Source organism: Nelumbo nucifera, chromosome 1, assembly GCF_055504915.1.
Source record: "Nelumbo nucifera cultivar China Antique chromosome 1, China Antique-T2T, whole genome shotgun sequence".
NCBI classification, from domain to species: domain Eukaryota; kingdom Viridiplantae; phylum Streptophyta; class Magnoliopsida; order Proteales; family Nelumbonaceae; genus Nelumbo; species Nelumbo nucifera.
This window is the reverse complement of record NC_142649.1, coordinates 147,788,328-147,806,455: the sequence shown is the minus strand read 5'-3', so window position 1 is coordinate 147,806,455 and position 18,128 is coordinate 147,788,328. Positions and strand designations below refer to the sequence as shown.

Below are 18,128 nucleotides of genomic sequence, written 5' to 3'. Positions count from 1 at the left end.
AAGGCTCCACCCCTTCTTTTCTTTTGGAGCTGGCTCTACCCCTAGAGCAACAACAGGGGCTACACCCCTTCTTTTACTAATATTTCTACAAGAAAAGCAAGAGCTCATCCTCTTATTTTTGTCCTTTTTTGAACATTATGCAGGCAATTAAGCACTCTTTGTTGCCTAGGTTTGCCTTCGCACCTTGAAAACTATGCTATGTATGTATGTATGTATGTATGTATGTATGTATGTATGTATGTGTATATGTATATTATATATAATATATATATAATATATATATACACATATATCAATCGAATCAAAAGCTGAACTTTTTATTAACCAAACTCGAAAAAAAAAGCCTAATCAAATTCAAGCCTAAACTTTTTCATTAAAGCTCAATTCAATTGCATCGCTAGTGTCCGGTATGCATTTTGTCATCTTTTACTTATTGGATTTCATTGAAGTTTGGACTATACGTAGGCATAAACCTATCTCTCGATAACTCCATTTGCAACAAAGAAAAGTTAAGGACATTCTTGTCCTTTAATTTTTCTATCAATAAAATTTAAATAATTTTGAAATCCACATAATGGGGAAATTTTTAAGTAATTAATCCTTAAAAAATAACTTATATTGAATAGGGAGCTACAGTATGTGGGATAAAATTGTCGAATAGACAAAGGAGACATGAATGGACATGTGAGATAAGAAGAGCACATTTATTTCTAACATATAATTAACTTTTTTTATCCTTCAATAAAATAATTACCTTTATTATATATTTAAGAAAATTGATTTCATTGTCCCATCTATATCTATATGTTAATACTGAATGTGCCAAGTTAGCACTTTCATGCTTTCTGCTTGTTTTTATAAGGCACTTGTCTTTTTTTTGTTTTTTAATTTTCCTAATTTTAAAATTGAACAAAATAACTCAAGTGGTCAATCACCTTTAAGGTTTTTATCTCCCATCATTAACTCACCATGAACTCTCTCTCTCTCTTTTTCATTAACTCCTTTAATCATCTCTCCCCATTATTTATGCAATTAACTTTGCAATTTTAATTCAGGCCACTAATTCTCTCTCCTCTCCATTACTCCACTAATTAATTAACTTTAGATATATTTACATTAAATTATAGTTATTAATAAAAATGGTTATATTGAAATGGAGATGTTCAATGAAATATTATTAGGCTAAATAATCTACTTCCATTTAAAAACTAGTTATTTTTAAGTTAATTAATCAATTAATTTGCATTTTAGAATAAATATTATTTATTTCACTCGACAAATAAAACCAATATTTTAAAAATTGACTTAGAGACTATATAGTTTTTGCCTCTAGGTGATGGTTCAATGATTCATCTATATATGTATAATATTATATAATATAATTATATTTTAATGTGTATATTATTTTAGGTATAATTTGCACCTTTATTTTAGTTTTATTTTTTATAAATAAAAGACCTCAAAATTGAAAATTGAGGCCAAAAATTGAGTTTTTTTGTATAGTGGGGCTGTAAAAATCACAAGTTACACAAAAGAAAAAAAAATCACCCAGCCAAACAACCAAGCACAAAGTTGAGTTTTCAGAAGTTTTCAATACATTGTATATTGTAACCTATGATCCAATGACTTGGTCAAAAGGGTCAATGGTTCAATCGCCTAGGTCGAACAAGTTTTGACTAAGTCAATGGTTTTTGATAAAATAGTGGGTTTTAGGAAACCCAAAATTAGAAATACAACCGAGTAATGGCTTGAACGATTCAACTATCCAAGTCAACAATAGGTTGAAAACATTGAATAAAACTGAATAAAAATTATAATCCATTTATTTTCTATTTAAAAATAATTAAAGTTAATTAACTATATCAAAAATATTTCAGCAAATTATTTGAAATAAAATAAAAATAATTAATTTAAAATTGATTTAAATCCCATTTAGAAATAGGAAAAATTATAAAACCTCGGGTTTTCAAACTATCCTATGAACCTCCCTTGTATTTTGACCTTAACAAAAACCTCCCCTATTGTTTTGAAAATAGGTGCAAATATCTTCCTCCCATTAGCATTCTAAATAGAAAATGCTGATGTAATGCACTATTTTTTTTTAAAACATCAAACTTACCCTTAGCCATCTTCATTCAGATGTAAATTTACTAAAATACTTTGAAAAAAAAAAAAAGATTTGCTTTCTTTTACTTTACTTCAACCTTTTAACCTTATTTTGTCTAAGAAGAGTAGAGAGATTTACACTTTGAAATTTGTCAGGCAAAATACATTAATGGAGAGTAAAATTGAAATTTTAAATTTTGTATGATAAAGTTTTAATAATTATAAGGGTATTTTGTTAACTTCGATGCATTTATTATTGAAAAGCTAACTAGAAGAAGGCATTTGCACTTATTTTTTAAACTATAGGGGAGAGTTTGTTAAGGCCAAAATACAAGGATGGTTTATAGAATTGTTACAAAGAGGAGTTTTTTTATAATTTTATCTAAAAAATAATAACAAACCAATAAAAATTAAAAATTAATAACAAAATTAACATCAAAATACAAAATATATACAAATTTATCTAGAAAATAAAAAGTTGGCTACTCTCATTAAAACACAACTTGGATTATGATAAAATGAATAAGACATAACCTAAATATAATACAAATGTATCGCTTAATTGAAAATATCATAGAACTCCTTCCTCAATTTAATTTATAAAACACGCATATCTCACGGGTTGTATGAATTTGAAATAAGAATGTAACTACGATTATGAGAATTGGACCATCAATCATAAAGAAAGCAATAAATCTTGTGGCAGAAATTTGATACAGTGCAGCATATCATTAAACCATGAGAATTCACCATTGATCTGGGACCGCTGCTCTTTTGAGCTGGGCCATACCCGCGTTCATGTCATCTCAATTTGGCCTACCTATGACTGGTCGAAAGGATCAATGGTTGAATATTCAATACTATCGTTAAGGCTCAGTTTGGAAGGAGTACAGATATAAATATATAGTGTAAAATTCTTATATTTTGTATCATTTTGTATGTATTTATATTGTGTATTTGCTTTTGTATTCTTTTCAAATTGAGCTTAAGGTATAGACAACTTTGTTCATTTAAAGTTTTTTTGCAATAAAAAAAAACAAAAAAGGGAAAATCTATGATACAAAAAAGATAAGATATGAAAAGAGTTTTGATCAATTAAAATTCACCCATGAATTTTGATAAATAGCATCTAATTGGCTACTATGTTTACGGTTTCAGTTTATTAATTAGTTGTTTTGCCGCTGATATCATATCTTTCCCATATCATAGTTGAACCCCCCCACCCCCCCCCCCCCCACCCCCCCCCCCCACCCCCCCCCCCCCCCACCCCAAAAAAAAAAAAAAAAATGAACACGCTATTATTTCGTAAGCTCTCCCCTTCTTTTTCGCATTTTAACTAATGAAAAACAAAAAATGAAATGGAGTTTGCCCCGTTAGAAGGAATGAATAATGAAGGTAATAAAAAAGCAAAGAAAAAGAAGGATGGCATTTTTGAATTTGAAAAAGAAAGTGACTTCAAATTTGAATTTGAACGGTTATTCTCCTCATATGTGACATCTTTTAATCCTTTTGGTCAAAACACTTTTTTCTAAAATTTGAAAAGAACTTTATTTCCTTTAATCTTAAAATGAAAGAAATCACCGAAATGCCAGGCTTAAAAAAAAAAAAAAAAGAAAAAGGAAATAATCACCGAAATGTCGGCCGGGGAGCAAGCAGGTCCACTAAGAGTTGGGGTGCTACCGACCGGCCAAGTCAGTCTAACATAGCACGGCCAGTCACAAAGAATTGGGACCGTGGGCATGGGCAGTTGGGCATAGAGCCGTGCGTGGTCCGATGGGGACTTTCACGGTGGGACTTGGGTTGGAACTTGGAGCACCGACAAATGCAAGACTGACGAGGCAAGTAGGCAACGGGACGGGAAAATGGTGGGCGTGATCAACGCCCACTATTAATCATCTTTTAATTACGTTTTCGGCATTAGTCACAACTCACAACAATAGCCGCTTCAGTTACGGCTTCTTCGAGCCAAGCCGTGTTCTTCGGCTCAAGTTAAACTTATTCATGGCCCGTTTGGGAGGGGTCAGGGCCGAAGCGTTGGTTGAGCTGCTTTCGCGCCCATTTGATTTGGAAGGGTTGAAGCGCAGCGGCTTCTGATTTGCCCTGGTGGGCCTCTTTGTACAGTGTATAAGCTATGTTCGGTGTACGGGTGCGATTTTTGTGGGTTAGGATTGGGATTTTGTCAAAATTCCAATGGCCCAACCCGAAGCCAAAGTCCAAAATAGTGTTGGGCCCGATTTACATCCTTAATTCGATGGAAAAATCCAGAAAACACAAATAAATTCTCAATCAATAATTTACGTTATATTTGGTTTGAAGAAAAAAAAGGAAAAGGAAGGAAAAGATAAGAAAACTTTTACAAATCTTGTATAAATTTTTCTTGTCTTTCCCTTTCTTTCCTTATCTTTTCCTTCAAACCAAACATAGCCTTAAAGGACTGTCTGCTAATATTTCAGCATTTTTGAATAACGTACCCAAAACGCTTCAAAACAGTTGACTCAGCTTAGAAGAATATTCAACTCAGTCCTCTCAAAGAGTCAAAGGGGTCACTTCACTAAGCTGGTTTGGATAAGCCACCAAAAGAAGCTTCACCATAAAGCCATGTATGGCTTTCAAATAATCATTTTTCATGCATTCTCCGAGTTTTTTTACCAAACATTGTTTATAAAGTTATCTGTGTGGGATCCAATTGTAAAAAATTCATTGCATGAAAACCCTCCCAAACAATCACTATTAGACCTTGGACTAGTTTTGATTTTCAAAGGGGTAAATATGATGCCAGAACCTAAAAATTTTGATGAAAACAACCTGATTTGTTATTAATACAGCCAATATTGGCCACCATTCAGAAGTTGCCACATGGCACCAAACCAAGGGGTAGAACATGGATTTCGCCCCACCTTGCAAGAAAGGTGGACGATGTAGCTGAGATTAGTGATTCACCCATGTAAACACAACCATACTGAGCTAATGTTACAGGCTCGTCTAGGTGACAAAGGAAGAGACACATAGACATCGCTAGAGAAGCTAATTTGACTGCTAACAACGTTGTGAAAGCTTCTCTTTCCCTTTCAAGGATTAAAACTTGGTCTTAATTTCTTTATATATATTTTTTATTGACTTCCGTTGTTAAGAGACTGTACTACATTTCTAATGAGTAAGTTGTTGAATGTAGAGGTGTCAATTGGACTGGATTTGGTCCAATCCGATCCAGTCTAATGTGAGTCCACTTATAAGTGGATTGGACCTAATCTAGTCTAAATTCAATACAAACTAAATTCAATTCAATTTATTAAAATGTAAATAGACTAGATTGCATCCAATCCAAACTGAATGAAATATCAAAAATTATATAAAAATACAAAGTATATAAAAAATTATAAAAAATATATTAAAATAAAGAAAATCTGAAAATTACAAAAATATACACTTTTGGCATTGAAAAAGCATTTTTGTAAAAGTTCTTTTGTAAAAGTATTTTCGTATAAGTGCTTCTGTAAAAGTACTTTCATAGAAGTGCTTTTATAAAAGTGGTTTCGTAAAAGTGCTTTTATAAAAATGTTTTCATAAAAGTACTTTTCATAGAAGTGCTTTTATAAAAGTGCTTTCGTAAAAGTGTTTTTATAAAAATGCTTTTATAAAAGTGCTTTGTAAAAGTTCTTTCATAAAGCGCTTTCGTAAAAGTGCTTTTATAAAAATGCTTTTATAAAAGTGCTTTGTAAAAGTTCTTTCATAAAGCGCTTTTGTAAAAGTACTTTCATAAAAGTGCTTTTATAAAATTACTTCCATAAAAATTCTTTTGTACGTATAAAAGTGCTTTCATAAAAGCGTTTTCATAAAATTACTTTCATAAAAGTGATTTTATGTCGGCTCCAGTTTTGATTGATTTCAAATTTGACAAGGGTTTGGCATCATGATCGGATTATTGAAAATTTGATTTAGATCCAATTCAAACCAATAAGAATATGGACCGATTTATTTTGGATTGGACCAATCCAATAATTATAACGGATCATCTAAATCCGATTTGATAAGATTTAGATCGAATTGAATCCAATCGAAAACCGGTCGATTGACACCCCTAGTTGAATGGAATCAGAATGAATTGCCACAGGTTTTCTTCAAAGAGAAAAAGAATAATACATATATCTGGAGTCTGGATGCATCCAAAAATATTATTCTTGTTGATCTTCTCTACCACACTTAGCTGTACAAAAGTATTATTTAAAGTTTGAACCCAAAGGTTCCAGCAGATTAAGATTACCCTAGTTGTAAGGAAAGAATAGTGGGGGCATACGGATCAAAAGTGATAATGTGATATGGCATAATTGAAGGGGGCTAGAAGAATTAATGAGAGACCGAAAAAAAGACTTGAATGAAACTGTAGAAATAATAAGAAATGATTTAAGCACCCATAATTTAAACGATGAATATGACACTAAAAAGAACAGAATCACAAAATGGAATACTAACCCACATTGTATACTTTGGACAAGGATGAGATGATGGAGATGATTATATCAGTCCTAAAAAATGATATACCGGCAAACAAAGAACAGAAGAAAAAGGAGGTTAAGGGGAAATTATCAATGGCGCCTGACACCAAATACCAAAAAAAAAAAAAGGAAAAAGGCATTTTATTATTCCAATACATTCAATTACCAAATTTAACATATATCTTATAGTATAGTGCCCATTGATATTAATTCAGTAGGGCTGTGTGTGGTTGCACACAAAGTGAAGGAATATGAAATGGTTATCGTGGTAAGGAAATAAATTACCTTCTTAATTTTGCTGGTGTTTTGTTAAATTTCACAAATAAATATCTGATTAATAGAGAAATATATTTGAAAGATATAAGAAGAGCGGCCTCGATTTAAAGAAATATCAACTATTCACTTCCCTTCAAATAGATCTGACTTTTTTTATTTTTGGAAAATATTTCATTTTCCGCATTCATTTTATGTGCAACCAAATGCCAGATATCGTAAGATATTAATTTTTCCTGATTGATATGGGTTACTATTTGGTTGTGGTACATTAATTGCTCAAAATCAGTTAAACATATTCTTACGAGTACATGTTCAAAGTTTCTGTGAATCATATCAAGGGTCAATATATAGTATATTAAAAACAAGAAGGGTGAATGAATATTCATTAGATTAGATTAGAGACTAGAGTATATAAATATTGTAAACTTTTCGAAGCATAATACTAAACTACCAAAGTCATATATATTGACAAACACCCCCTCCCCCTGAATAGCTAATTTTTGGTTTCAAATATGTTTTCCGTGTATTTCCAAACCAAGATTATGTTTTGTTTTTGAAACTCATAAAATCATAATAATGATGACAATAAAACTTACATCCGAGAATACTGAAGGAAAAGGTGGGAATTTATATAAGGTTTGTAAAGATTTTCCTACCTTCTCCTTCCTTTCTCTGAGTTCAGATCTGTGCCCCACAAAGGGGCACCCCACAACGTTTCACAGCACATTTCCGCCGTGTATTGAGAATTTTTCTGGATAATGATATCATCATTTTTAGTACATCATCAGAAGATATTTTCAATACACAACAGGGATGTACTATAGGACATTGTGGGGCATAGATGTGAATTCCCCTTCTCTACTTTCTCCTCCAAATTAAACCCAACTTAAACGGTTTTTAGAATTATTTCTCTGAGAAGACGGAATGAATTGTTCACTTCAGACCTTAAAGGCTTAAACAACAATTTATCAGCTCTAAGAAATTCCTGTCTTAGAGCCGATAACTTGTTTGCTTTGGAGCTGGGCCTCTCTCACACATCATTATTAAAGGAGATCTGTAAAAGATAAGTATTCTCCGGTTGAACTTCAACACTAGAGTTCATACGATTCAATACCGTGATTGCTGATTGCAGGAATTTTTGTTGACTTTTGCCTCTTAGGATAATATTTAGGCTCAGTTTGGAAAGAGTAGATATAAATATATATGTACATACAGTGCAAAGCATTATATTTTATATTTTTAAACCAGTTTGTATTTATTCTCTTTCCAAATTGAGCCATCAATTCTCAATTGATTTTAACCAAATTTAGGGATTTTGATCTTTCAGTCTAACAAACTGCCACAAATTTATTTAGACAGCCTTGCTTCCTACCTAGCTAGTAACTTAATTATGAAATTACTGAGAGAATTATAATCAATCCAATTTCACATAAAGAAACAAATAAAACAAAATTTGAACCATCAATGACCGAGAAACAACAATTGAGCAGAGCTCAATCTCTACCGTCCATAAGCTGGAGAAATGTATGTAGAGACTAGAGAGTCAAACTAACCCAGAGCAGTCTGAGCTACAAGCCTCCAAAATCCTCCAAGCCACGCCAAGTCTCTGAAAAGTAGTAGCCAAATCAAACCGCACGCCAATTTTCAAACTTATCAAATTAAATTTAATCGCAGTCACAGCTATAAGAATACGCGCACTAATTCCATTTAAGACTTAAGACCAATTCATAGGAAAGCGTTTTCATGTGAGGGGCACATAGCCAGAGAGAGAGAGAGGTCCGAAAGACAGAGACGCAGAGAGAGGTGCGAGAGAAGAGGCTTCATTCTCCCTCCCCTTCTGAGCTCTAGCAGTTTTTGGAGGGAAGGGGCGATGGAGAAGCGAAGGCAATATGAATTCCCGAGATTTCTACACCATTGGTATCTTGTAATCTTCACCTTAGCACTACTTGCCACAGCTCAAGCTTTTGATTATGGCGACGCGCTCGCAAAAAGTCTGCTCTACTTCGAGTCCCAACGTTCAGGCCGATTACCCTACAATCAGCGTGTCACATGGCGGGACCATTCCGGCCTCACCGACGGCTTAGAACAAGGAGTTAGTTCCTTTATCCATCCTGCCCAAATCGTTCAATTCTCTATGTGAATGTAATGTCATTGAAATTATGCCCGAAATCTTGATTACAGGTGGACTTAGTCGGAGGGTACTACGACGCCGGTGACCACGTCAAATTCGGACTTCCGATGGCATTCACTGTAACAATGCTCTCGTGGGGTGTCATAGAATACGGCGAGCAGATCGCGGCAGCGGGGGAGTACGAGCACGCACTCGAGGCGATCAAATGGGGCACCGATTATTTTATTAAAGCCCACACTAGCCCAAACGTTTTATGGGGCGAGGTAATCTCAATCTGCATTGCTCCCAGAAAGCAAAATACCAGAAATTCTCTACCCGTTACGATCGGAATTCTCATAGCAGAGTATATGAAAATGATCAGGTAGGGGACGGGGACACCGACCACTACTGTTGGCAACGGCCGGAGGATATGACGACATCGCGACAAGCATACAAGATCGACGAGAACAACACGGGGTCGGATCTAGCCGGTGAGACAGCAGCAGCCATGGCTGCCGCATCAATCGTGTTCCGGAAAGCTAACCCACATTATTCTCACCTGCTCCTACATCATGCCCAACAGGTGAGGGAGATGGATACAAAGAGCACATGTTAATCCGCCAAATTTAGTGGAGTTGTTGTTAAATCCAGAGGAAGTTGCTTATTTTGCCCTTTTCTGCAGTTGTTTGAATTTGGTGACAAATACAGAGGAAAGTACGATAGCAGTATTGGAGTGGTGAAGAACTACTACACGTCGGTGAGCGGTTACAAAGACGAGCTGTTGTGGGCTGCTTTGTGGCTTTACAAAGCCACCGACAGGGTTGATTATCTCAAATACGTTATCAACAATGCTCATTGCTTTGGTGGGATCGGTTGGGCCATTACCGAGTTCAGTTGGGACGTTAAGTACGCTGGTGTTCAGATCATTGCTTCAAAGGTAAACCCTTCCACTCTCAAACCAAACCTGAAACCTGAAACCTGGTCTGGTTATGGTTTTCTCTTCTGCTGGCTGCTGCTTCCTCCTCTCTTCTTCTCTTCTTTTTTGGTTAATGTTTAATTGACAAGAATCATTCAGAGCCCCTTTTAATTGCGCTTTTACTTTTTCGAAGAATTTATACCTTAAGTAAGTCCTAATTAACCGGAGGATTCAACTTTCAAGTGGGTCCCGCTTTGAATCCAGCTCCAGCTTGTACGAGCAGTGGGATGGAGCATTTTTGAATTGGAATTTGTTGTATGGTAATTTTGGTGGCACATGCATCACTTTCATCTCTTTCTAAAATCATTCAGATTCAGTTTTGAACTTTTTTTTTTTTTTATGGTGAAAAAAGAGGTCCATAGTCCCTGTTTAATAAACCCAAGAGAAATCTTTATCAAGGATTAATGGAGTGTCTGGACTGTGGAGTCTGGTGCCTCCACCCGTCCTTACGATCGCAGGTGTCCCACGCTTTCGCCTTCGAGATCTATGATTGAGACCACCCAATCTTGTACTTATTCCCGCAAAAGTTTGTTTTTTTCCTCTTTAAACTGTTAAAACGCCACAGATCTACCGATATTATTATCCATTTTCTACTATAGAATAGTTTATAGATTTTTCATCTGGTTCGCATTCCACATGTTCGATGCATTGCAGAGAATTGTACAATTAATATTTAATATCACCAATTATTTAATGCAAAACAGGGATTTAGTTATGCGAGAGGGATCAAACCCAGAAAAATAGTTACAATAGGAGCTTTCACTAAGGAAGGGGTGTGTCATAATTCTGATTTCTGAAGCATTATTTCTTCCGTGCAGCTGCTGATGGAAGGAAGACACGAACACAAGGAGCATTCTCACGTACTGGAACAGTATCGCTCCAAAGCTGAATATTATCTCTGTGCCTGCCTAAACAAGACCATATCGGCCAACGTCGACCGCACGCCGGGAGGGCTTCTGTATATCCGTCAATGGAACAACATGCAGTATGTGTCGACGGCAGCGTTCCTTCTCACCGTTTACTCCGACTATCTGAAACACTCGGGCCAAAAGCTCAGCTGCCCGGCAGGAGAAGTGGAGCACCAAGAGATACTCAAATATGCCAAGTCCCAAGTGGATTACATCTTGGGCTCCAACCCAATGGGCATGAGCTACTTGGTGGGTTACGGCCCAAAGTCTCCCCGGAGGGTACACCACAGAGGGGCTTCTATTGTATCATACAGAGAGAACAAAGGGTTCATTGGGTGCACACAAGGTTATGACAACTGGTATGGACGGGATGAACCAAACCCCAACATCGTGGTGGGGGCCCTAGTTGGTGGGCCCGATTGGCAAGATAATTTTAGGGACCAAAGGGGTAATTACATGCAGACCGAAGCCTGCACTTACAATACTGCTCCCTTGGTTGGAATTTTCGCAAAGCTTCACCAATTACAACTACAATTAGGGGAGCACAAGCTCTCCCGTACTCCATCTTTTTTTGCTTCTTACTAGAACCAAATTAAACTGCAGATTGTATAGGAGAGTTGTTTTCTTTCTTTCTACAAATTGGTTTTTTTACGGTGGCAGATGAATCAAGAAGCTCCGCGCCAAGCCACCTCTATGTGTATGTATCCTCATTCTTATATAAAGGAAAAAACAAAAAAAAAAAACGAAAAGAGTATTCACCCGCAAATTTTAAGATTTACGATTTGTGTTGATTTTCTTTCTTCTTCCTGTGCTGTGAGAATTAAAGCAAGTTTAAGATGATAAGATAATTAATAATAAGACCAAGGTAAAGACGAGTCAAATTATGTAATATAATATGCAATAAAGTGCATGTGAAGTGAATACGCCATAAATAGTTTTAATTTGTCTTCAGAGTTCAAACAATAAGCGGGTGAAGTGTCCGAGCTCAGATTTTCTGTTCACTTTTCTTATACATTTTCTATCCGCAGTGAATTGAATTGCAGTCACAGATCTTTCAAATCAAAATAAAATATATGGCTCCAATTCACATGAATAGAGAACGGGTAGAGAAAATCCCGAATGAACGGGTCCTCCAATATAGATGGATCTATTCTTTATATGGTTGGTAGCTGAAACTTATAAAATTCTGCCAACCTTCTGGATTCTGGGATCAATAGAGATGCGCGTGAAAAAACTGAAAATGATGGTGGATCAGACCTTGTATGTCTAAATATATAACAAATTATCAGATGAAATTCATCGTCAATTAATCCTTGTCGCTTCTTCTGGGAATTTAAAGAATCAGTTTTTTTTTATAGATAAATAGCAAAAGATCAATATAATCCTGATCGAACATCTGAACCTGTGAATTAATTTTATCAAAAAAGAAAAAATAACGGTTCAATATAAAATCAGAATTTTTAGACCCAAAATACAAAATACAGTTTGAGTTGGTTCATTAGCCCATGTCTTCTGAATTCTTCAACCAAGCGGGCGTCACGCCGTCACCTCTAATTAAGGGGAGTAAAAGCTAAACAGGGAGTCAAAGGTTTTCAAATCCCCCGATATTCATGGTGTAAAAGGTCTAGGCCACGTGGATGTCTATGTGTCACATCTTCAATCAACATGACAAGTAAACGGTTCTACCTGCTTTTGAAAGCATACACATATATAGACTTCATTGGTCCTAATTCAGGGTCCATTTGGTGCATCTTTCGTAGTTCATACATGCAAAAGATGCATTGAATTTTTGTAGGAAAATCTAAGCAGCCTAAACAACATTTAGCAGGCATGTCTTTTCATGCATCTTCCTGTATCTTTCCACGCAAGAATAAAATGCGATGTGAAAAGTTTTATTTTGAACTTTCTAAAATCAGCCTAAAATGAGCTTCCCAAAAAAGCGTTATTTTATTTTAAGGAAAATTAACTTCATTAAGATATCGCTGGTTTAGCAGTGCATCAAAGGTGTCGTGGTGTAGTTGGTTATCACGTCAGTCTAACACACTGAAGGTCTCCGGTTCGAGTCCGGGCGACGCCATTATCTCAGGCGGGGATAGCTCAGTTGGGAGAGCGTCAGACTGAAGATCTGAAGGTCGCGTGTTCGATCCACGCTCACCGCATGGTTTTTACGAACAGCAAGTATGTATTATTTTGGGAAAATTATCCAGTGGAGCAAAAGGAAGTTGGTTTTACTATTATAACAGTGAATGGACAGACTCGGCATCAGAAGTAAACTTAATTTGTTAATCGGTCTTCTAAAAAGATAATGATTACTAACCTCTGATAAATACTAGTTTATTTGATTATTTCTACCATGGCTACTAATAATTAGGAGTATCCTACTACCTACTTGTAGGAATGCAATACTGAAACTCTTAACTAATGAAACAAAACTTTACATTGTTCTGTTCTTCATTTTCCAGGAATCTAATTAAAGTGAACTTGCAAAAGAAAATTGGAAACTAAATTCTTCAATGTAAAACCTTTCATTACATTGGTTTGGACCGTTTGGTAATTCATAAACAGAGAAACCGAAAAGAATGCCACTCTTAAGTGCAGGGCAAGAAGGGTGCATCTAAGCTTTAAGGTTTCGTTTGGAAGTGATGTAAATGAAAATCAATATAAATATTTATGTCGGTTCGGTTTCGTTGGAATTTGAAAAGAATGTAAATCAAGATCGATATAAATTTCTATTCCGGCTTGGTTTTGTCAAAGTTTGAATGGAGTAGAATTTTACATCGTAAATTGATGTAAAATTTCATCTAAAGCATAGTTCTATATCGATTATCAATGTAAATACTATATCGATAAAATTAATATAAAACTCTACGCTTTTCTCGTCATGTTTTTCGAAACTCAAACAGTTACATTTTACGATTCTATGTAAAATATTATCAATATACTTTTACACCGATAATGTTTTACATCGATTACAAATGCAGCTCAAGTGAACAATCAATTATGAAGAAATGATAATTGAGTGTTTTCAATGGATGCCTTATGGACAGTCTTTTCACTCTTGGGGCGGGATATCTCCTAAATGGTTTCCACCAATGAGAACCCATGCATTGATTGACTAGGCAAAGGAATGATAATTAAATTTCCTAAGCTCGACTCATTGATAAGATCTGTATTTCATGAGATATAGATAAATGTAAACCGAGCAAACTGCTATTGACCTGTTCAACATTTCAATCAATGAAGCGCTGCGGAGTGCGGAATGTCAAAATAAGGGTGTCAATGGGCCGGTTTTGGATTGGACTCCGTTTCAGTTCTAAATTAATTTAAACGGATTGAACAGACCAACAAAATATATTGGATTGGATTAATTTGGTCTAAAATATTTATTAGATTGGATTGGATCTGGTCCAAAATATTAGATTGAATTGGGTTGGATTAAGTCAATATCAGGTCCGTTGATATAAGATAAGAATATATGTGTTAATGGACCGAGTTTAGGTTAAAACCAATCTAAATTAAAATGAATTTGAATAAATTGAACAGTCCAAACATTGAATTGGACCGGTCCAAATTAGTCAAAAATATTCATTGGATTAGATTGGACCTAGTCCATTTATAATGGACTCATTGGACTGGATCGGATTGGACCAAATCCAGTGACACCCCTACAAATAAGGGAGTGGGGACTGGTTATTTAACAACAAGGTGACAACGAAATGATGAACTCTTACGTTTGAGCAAAGGAAGCAATTCATTTATTTGTCAAAATTGTCATCAGCAAAAAAAGAACATTCTGAACCAAAGAGAAGACACGAAATTAGGAAGAAAAAAAAAGGAAATCAATATCTAGACACGCAAAGAGCAGATATCTTAATGTGCACATAAACTAGCACAAAGGCCCGTGCTAAACACGGGCAAAGAAGATAAAGAGAAAACTAAACAAGAATCATGGACACTACCTTCTTCATGTAGGTGAAAGTTCGGTGCCTAGCACAAAACAACAAAGAATATTGAAATAAGCTAAGAAAACAAAATAGTATAGAAAGTTAAAGAGAGGTATAGGTACAAAGTTAAAGTGGTAAAAGGTAAAATAAGCATAAAATTACACCATAACCAACACAAAATGTTCTTGGGCCTTTCCTCTTCCCACAACTTCTTGTGGTACAACATTTCTACTAGTATTTGCAGTTCGCCCAACGAGAGGTATAAGTAAATCGTAGGCTTTCAAATTCACAAAAGAATAACACGTTCCTACACGATGCAAAGAATTTAATGAAATCAAGCTAGGGGTACATAGACAGAGAAACCACTTTCCACACTCATCTTTTTGTCTGATTAAAAGATGTAAAATATTTTAGCATGTAAATAGAGAGTTATATCACCCATCAAAAATAAATAAATAAATAAATAAAGGGTCATTGAAACACTCCCTAAATTTTTATGGATTTGCTAAAATTTATCTTATAATTTTTTTATTAAAACACTCCCAATAATTTAGGATTCATTTACTTAATTGATGTTTCATTAGATGACAGTGAAAAATGACAGTTTTGACTTTAACGTCCATTTGAATAAATTTAATCAAAAGAAAATAAAAATAAAAGTATCATTTTTGCCCCTAATAAGACACAAGCAACCACTCTATTTGGCTCCATTTGTATAATTTTATTTTCTGTATGAAGAAGTTTAGGCAATGTTTGGTTTGTAAAGGTTTCCTTACATTTCCCTACTTTTTCCTTCAAACCAAACAAAACCTTAAGGAATAATTTTAGAATAAACAATCATGGGCCCTTGCTCTTCAACATTTTCCATTCAGTTTAGGTGATCATCTTACTACTTTAAATTGCAAAACAAACACTTATTAGTGAAAGTTGATTAAGGTGGCGTTTGATAAATCTGAAATCTAAAGTCTAAAAAGTTAAAAGGCTATTAAAACTGTTTGAAATCTGAAAAGAGGCAGGCATTGATACTTTTCTACTTTTCAGAGGCTCTGAATACTTTGGCATGTTTGTGTTGGACCAAACTCTTAACATCTGAAATACCATGTTTTTACTATTTTGCCCCTAGAAAATACTATTTGGTAAATTTGAACTCAATTTGTATTATCTCATATAAAAAGATTTATCAAATTCAAAATAATATTAAAATCATACAATAAAATTAATAAAATATATAATAATTATGAAAAATAATTAATAATCAATAAATAACGTAATTAAATTAATAAAAAATAATTACTCACTATTAAAAAATAATAAAAATGATTAAAAATTAATAAAAATTAATAATTATACTAATATTGAACCAATGCAAATAAAAAATAATTAAATACATAATAACTACGAAAAATAATTAATAAATAATAAATAACATAATTAAAATAATAAAAAACAATTAATCACTACTAAAGAATAATAAAAATGATTAAATACATAATAACTACGAAAAATAAATAATAAATAATAAATAACGTAATTAAATTAATAAAAAATAATTACTCACTACTAAAAAATAATAAAAATAATTAAATACATAATAATTACCAAAAATAATTAATAATTAATAAATAACATGTTTAAATAACAAAAAATAATTACTCACTATTAAAAAAATAATAAAAAATGATTAAAATTTAATAAAAATTAATAGTTATAATAATATTGAAACACAAATAAAAAATAATTAAATACATAATAATTACAAAAATAATTAATAATTAATAAATAACATGTTTAAATAATAAAAATAATTACTCACTATTAAAAATATTAAAAAATGATTAAAAATTAATAGTTATAATAATATTGAAACACGAATAAAAAATATTTAAATACATAATAATTATGAAAAATAATTAATATTTAATAACTAACGTGTTTAAAATAATAAAAAATAATTACTCACACATTATTAGATTTTCATTTATGTGTGCATTCACATATTAGATTTTCATTTGTTCAGCCCCACATGCACACATTATTGGAGAACGCCTAACAACCATTTTCCCTACATAAAAGAAAAGTTTGCTCACCTACATAACCATAATAGTAAACTACAAACAAACAAGCAGTTCTACATAGTTCAAGTACATAACTAGGATCAAAGATAAGTAGTTCAATGCATGTTCCTATTTAATAATTCTTATGCAATTTTCTTTTGCAATGAAGCCATGAACTGTGCATCAGCCTGCCCATAAGATGTATTTCCATTGTCATGCTCTTCTGTCTCTACTTCTACATTTTCATTAGGCACTTGCATATTAGATTCATCGTATTCATTGAAAAGAGTATCAACTATTGATTCCCTTCTCAAATAATTGTGGATAGCGACACATGCAATGACTATGTCCCATTGGACATGGAGATTGAAAGGTGTCATCCGTTTAAGAATTGGAAACTGGGCTTTTAGAACACCAAATGATCTCTCAATTACATTTCTTAACTTTGCATGTGCCTGGTTGAATCGTTCTTCTTTTGTCCTAGCACGCTCACGACGAAAGTCTGCTGCCCAATATCGCACATTTCAATAGGGTGCCATAAAGTGTCTTGTATTTGCGTATGCAGCATCATAAATATAGTACTTGTCTGTGTCAATCAAATATATCTATCAAACAAATGAATTTATTAAAAAACACAAACACCCATACAACACCATTCTTACCAGTAGGTGGAAATGGAAAATTGTTGATAGGGTTGTATGCAACCTCATGTAAAACCCTAGCATCATGTGCTATTCCTTCTCAGTCAGCATAAATATATGTAAACACCATACTAAAATCACAAACAACCAACACATTCTGGAAAACATTCTTTCCCTCCTCTTCCTCGGTATGCTAGTTGTTTTTCCGGTGGTACCACAACATGAACAAGTGTCCCATGTAAAGCACCAACATCACCCTTCGACAACAAAAAAAAATAACTAGTTTTGATCTCAACCCCTACACCAATCAAAATCATGAAACTTATGTGATATTGTCAATTATTTACCTTGAACACTTGTTGGAGTCATTTATGGTGCCCTGGGATGTTTGGATTTGGATCAAATGTAGTTGGGCGGATCATTTCTCGTGCAAATTCCATCATATCAGATAGCATTTGATGAAAGTATGTATGCACAGTTTGGGTGGAGTGCTAGAATCTTCTCTTCAGAATAGAGAACCTTTCATTATGGCTTAAACACAATAGAAACATAGCCATCTTCTCCTCTACTGATATGTATTGGCTATCATGCAACCATCCACGGTTACGAAAATGGCCACA

At 33.9% G+C, this 18,128-nt stretch overlaps 2 protein-coding genes and 2 non-coding genes across 4 annotated transcripts; 3 read left to right on the top strand and 1 right to left on the bottom strand.

Annotated features, from left to right (window-relative positions):
* Nucleotides 1–8,386: 8,386 nt before the first annotated feature.
* Nucleotides 8,387–11,635, top strand: LOC104588053 (endoglucanase 11-like). Its single transcript, XM_010245859.3, has 5 exons — nucleotides 8,387–8,967; nucleotides 9,057–9,269; nucleotides 9,368–9,568; nucleotides 9,668–9,922; nucleotides 10,780–11,635. The coding sequence occupies exons 1-5, from the start codon at nucleotides 8,746–8,748 to the stop codon at nucleotides 11,452–11,454; spliced, it is 1,566 nt and encodes a 521-aa protein (XP_010244161.1). The 5' UTR covers nucleotides 8,387–8,745; the 3' UTR covers nucleotides 11,455–11,635.
* Nucleotides 11,636–12,872: 1,237 nt separating this feature from the next.
* Nucleotides 12,873–12,946, top strand: TRNAV-AAC (transfer RNA valine (anticodon AAC)). The gene has a single exon. It is a non-coding gene; the product is annotated as a tRNA-Val (tRNA).
* A 9-nt stretch (nucleotides 12,947–12,955) lies between these two features.
* TRNAF-GAA (transfer RNA phenylalanine (anticodon GAA)) lies at nucleotides 12,956–13,028 on the top strand. Its single transcript has one exon. It is a non-coding gene; the product is annotated as a tRNA-Phe (tRNA).
* A 3,982-nt stretch (nucleotides 13,029–17,010) lies between these two features.
* LOC148803966 (uncharacterized) lies at nucleotides 17,011–17,877 on the bottom strand. Its single transcript, XM_088898770.1, has 3 exons — nucleotides 17,856–17,877; nucleotides 17,530–17,604; nucleotides 17,011–17,369 (listed from the first exon to the last, which is right to left on the bottom strand). Exons 1-3 carry the CDS (start codon nucleotides 17,875–17,877, stop codon nucleotides 17,011–17,013), a joined length of 456 nt encoding a protein of 151 aa, XP_088754896.1.
* Between the last annotated feature and the right edge of the window lie 251 nt (nucleotides 17,878–18,128).

What these genes read in the sequence shown, in the direction of transcription:
- LOC148803966 (XM_088898770.1), bottom strand. Translation starts at nt 17,877, where the DNA reads ATGACTCCAACAAGTGTTCAAG. An exon ending in GACTCCAACAAGTGTTCAAG is followed by an intron (nt 17,605 to 17,855) that starts GTAAATAATTGA and finishes CTGACTGAGAAG; the next exon opens with GAATAGCACATGATGCTAGG. An exon ending in TTTTCCATTTCCACCTACTG is followed by an intron (nt 17,370 to 17,529) that starts GTAAGAATGGTG and finishes ATTGGGCAGCAG; the next exon opens with ACTTTCGTCGTGAGCGTGCT.
- LOC104588053 (XM_010245859.3), top strand. Translation starts at nt 8,746, where the DNA reads ATGGAGAAGCGAAGGCAATATGAATTCCCGAGATTTCTACACCATTGG. An exon ending in TCCTACATCATGCCCAACAG is followed by an intron (nt 9,569 to 9,667) that starts GTGAGGGAGATG and finishes CCTTTTCTGCAG; the next exon opens with TTGTTTGAATTTGGTGACAA. An exon ending in TTCAGATCATTGCTTCAAAG is followed by an intron (nt 9,923 to 10,779) that starts GTAAACCCTTCC and finishes TCTTCCGTGCAG; the next exon opens with CTGCTGATGGAAGGAAGACA.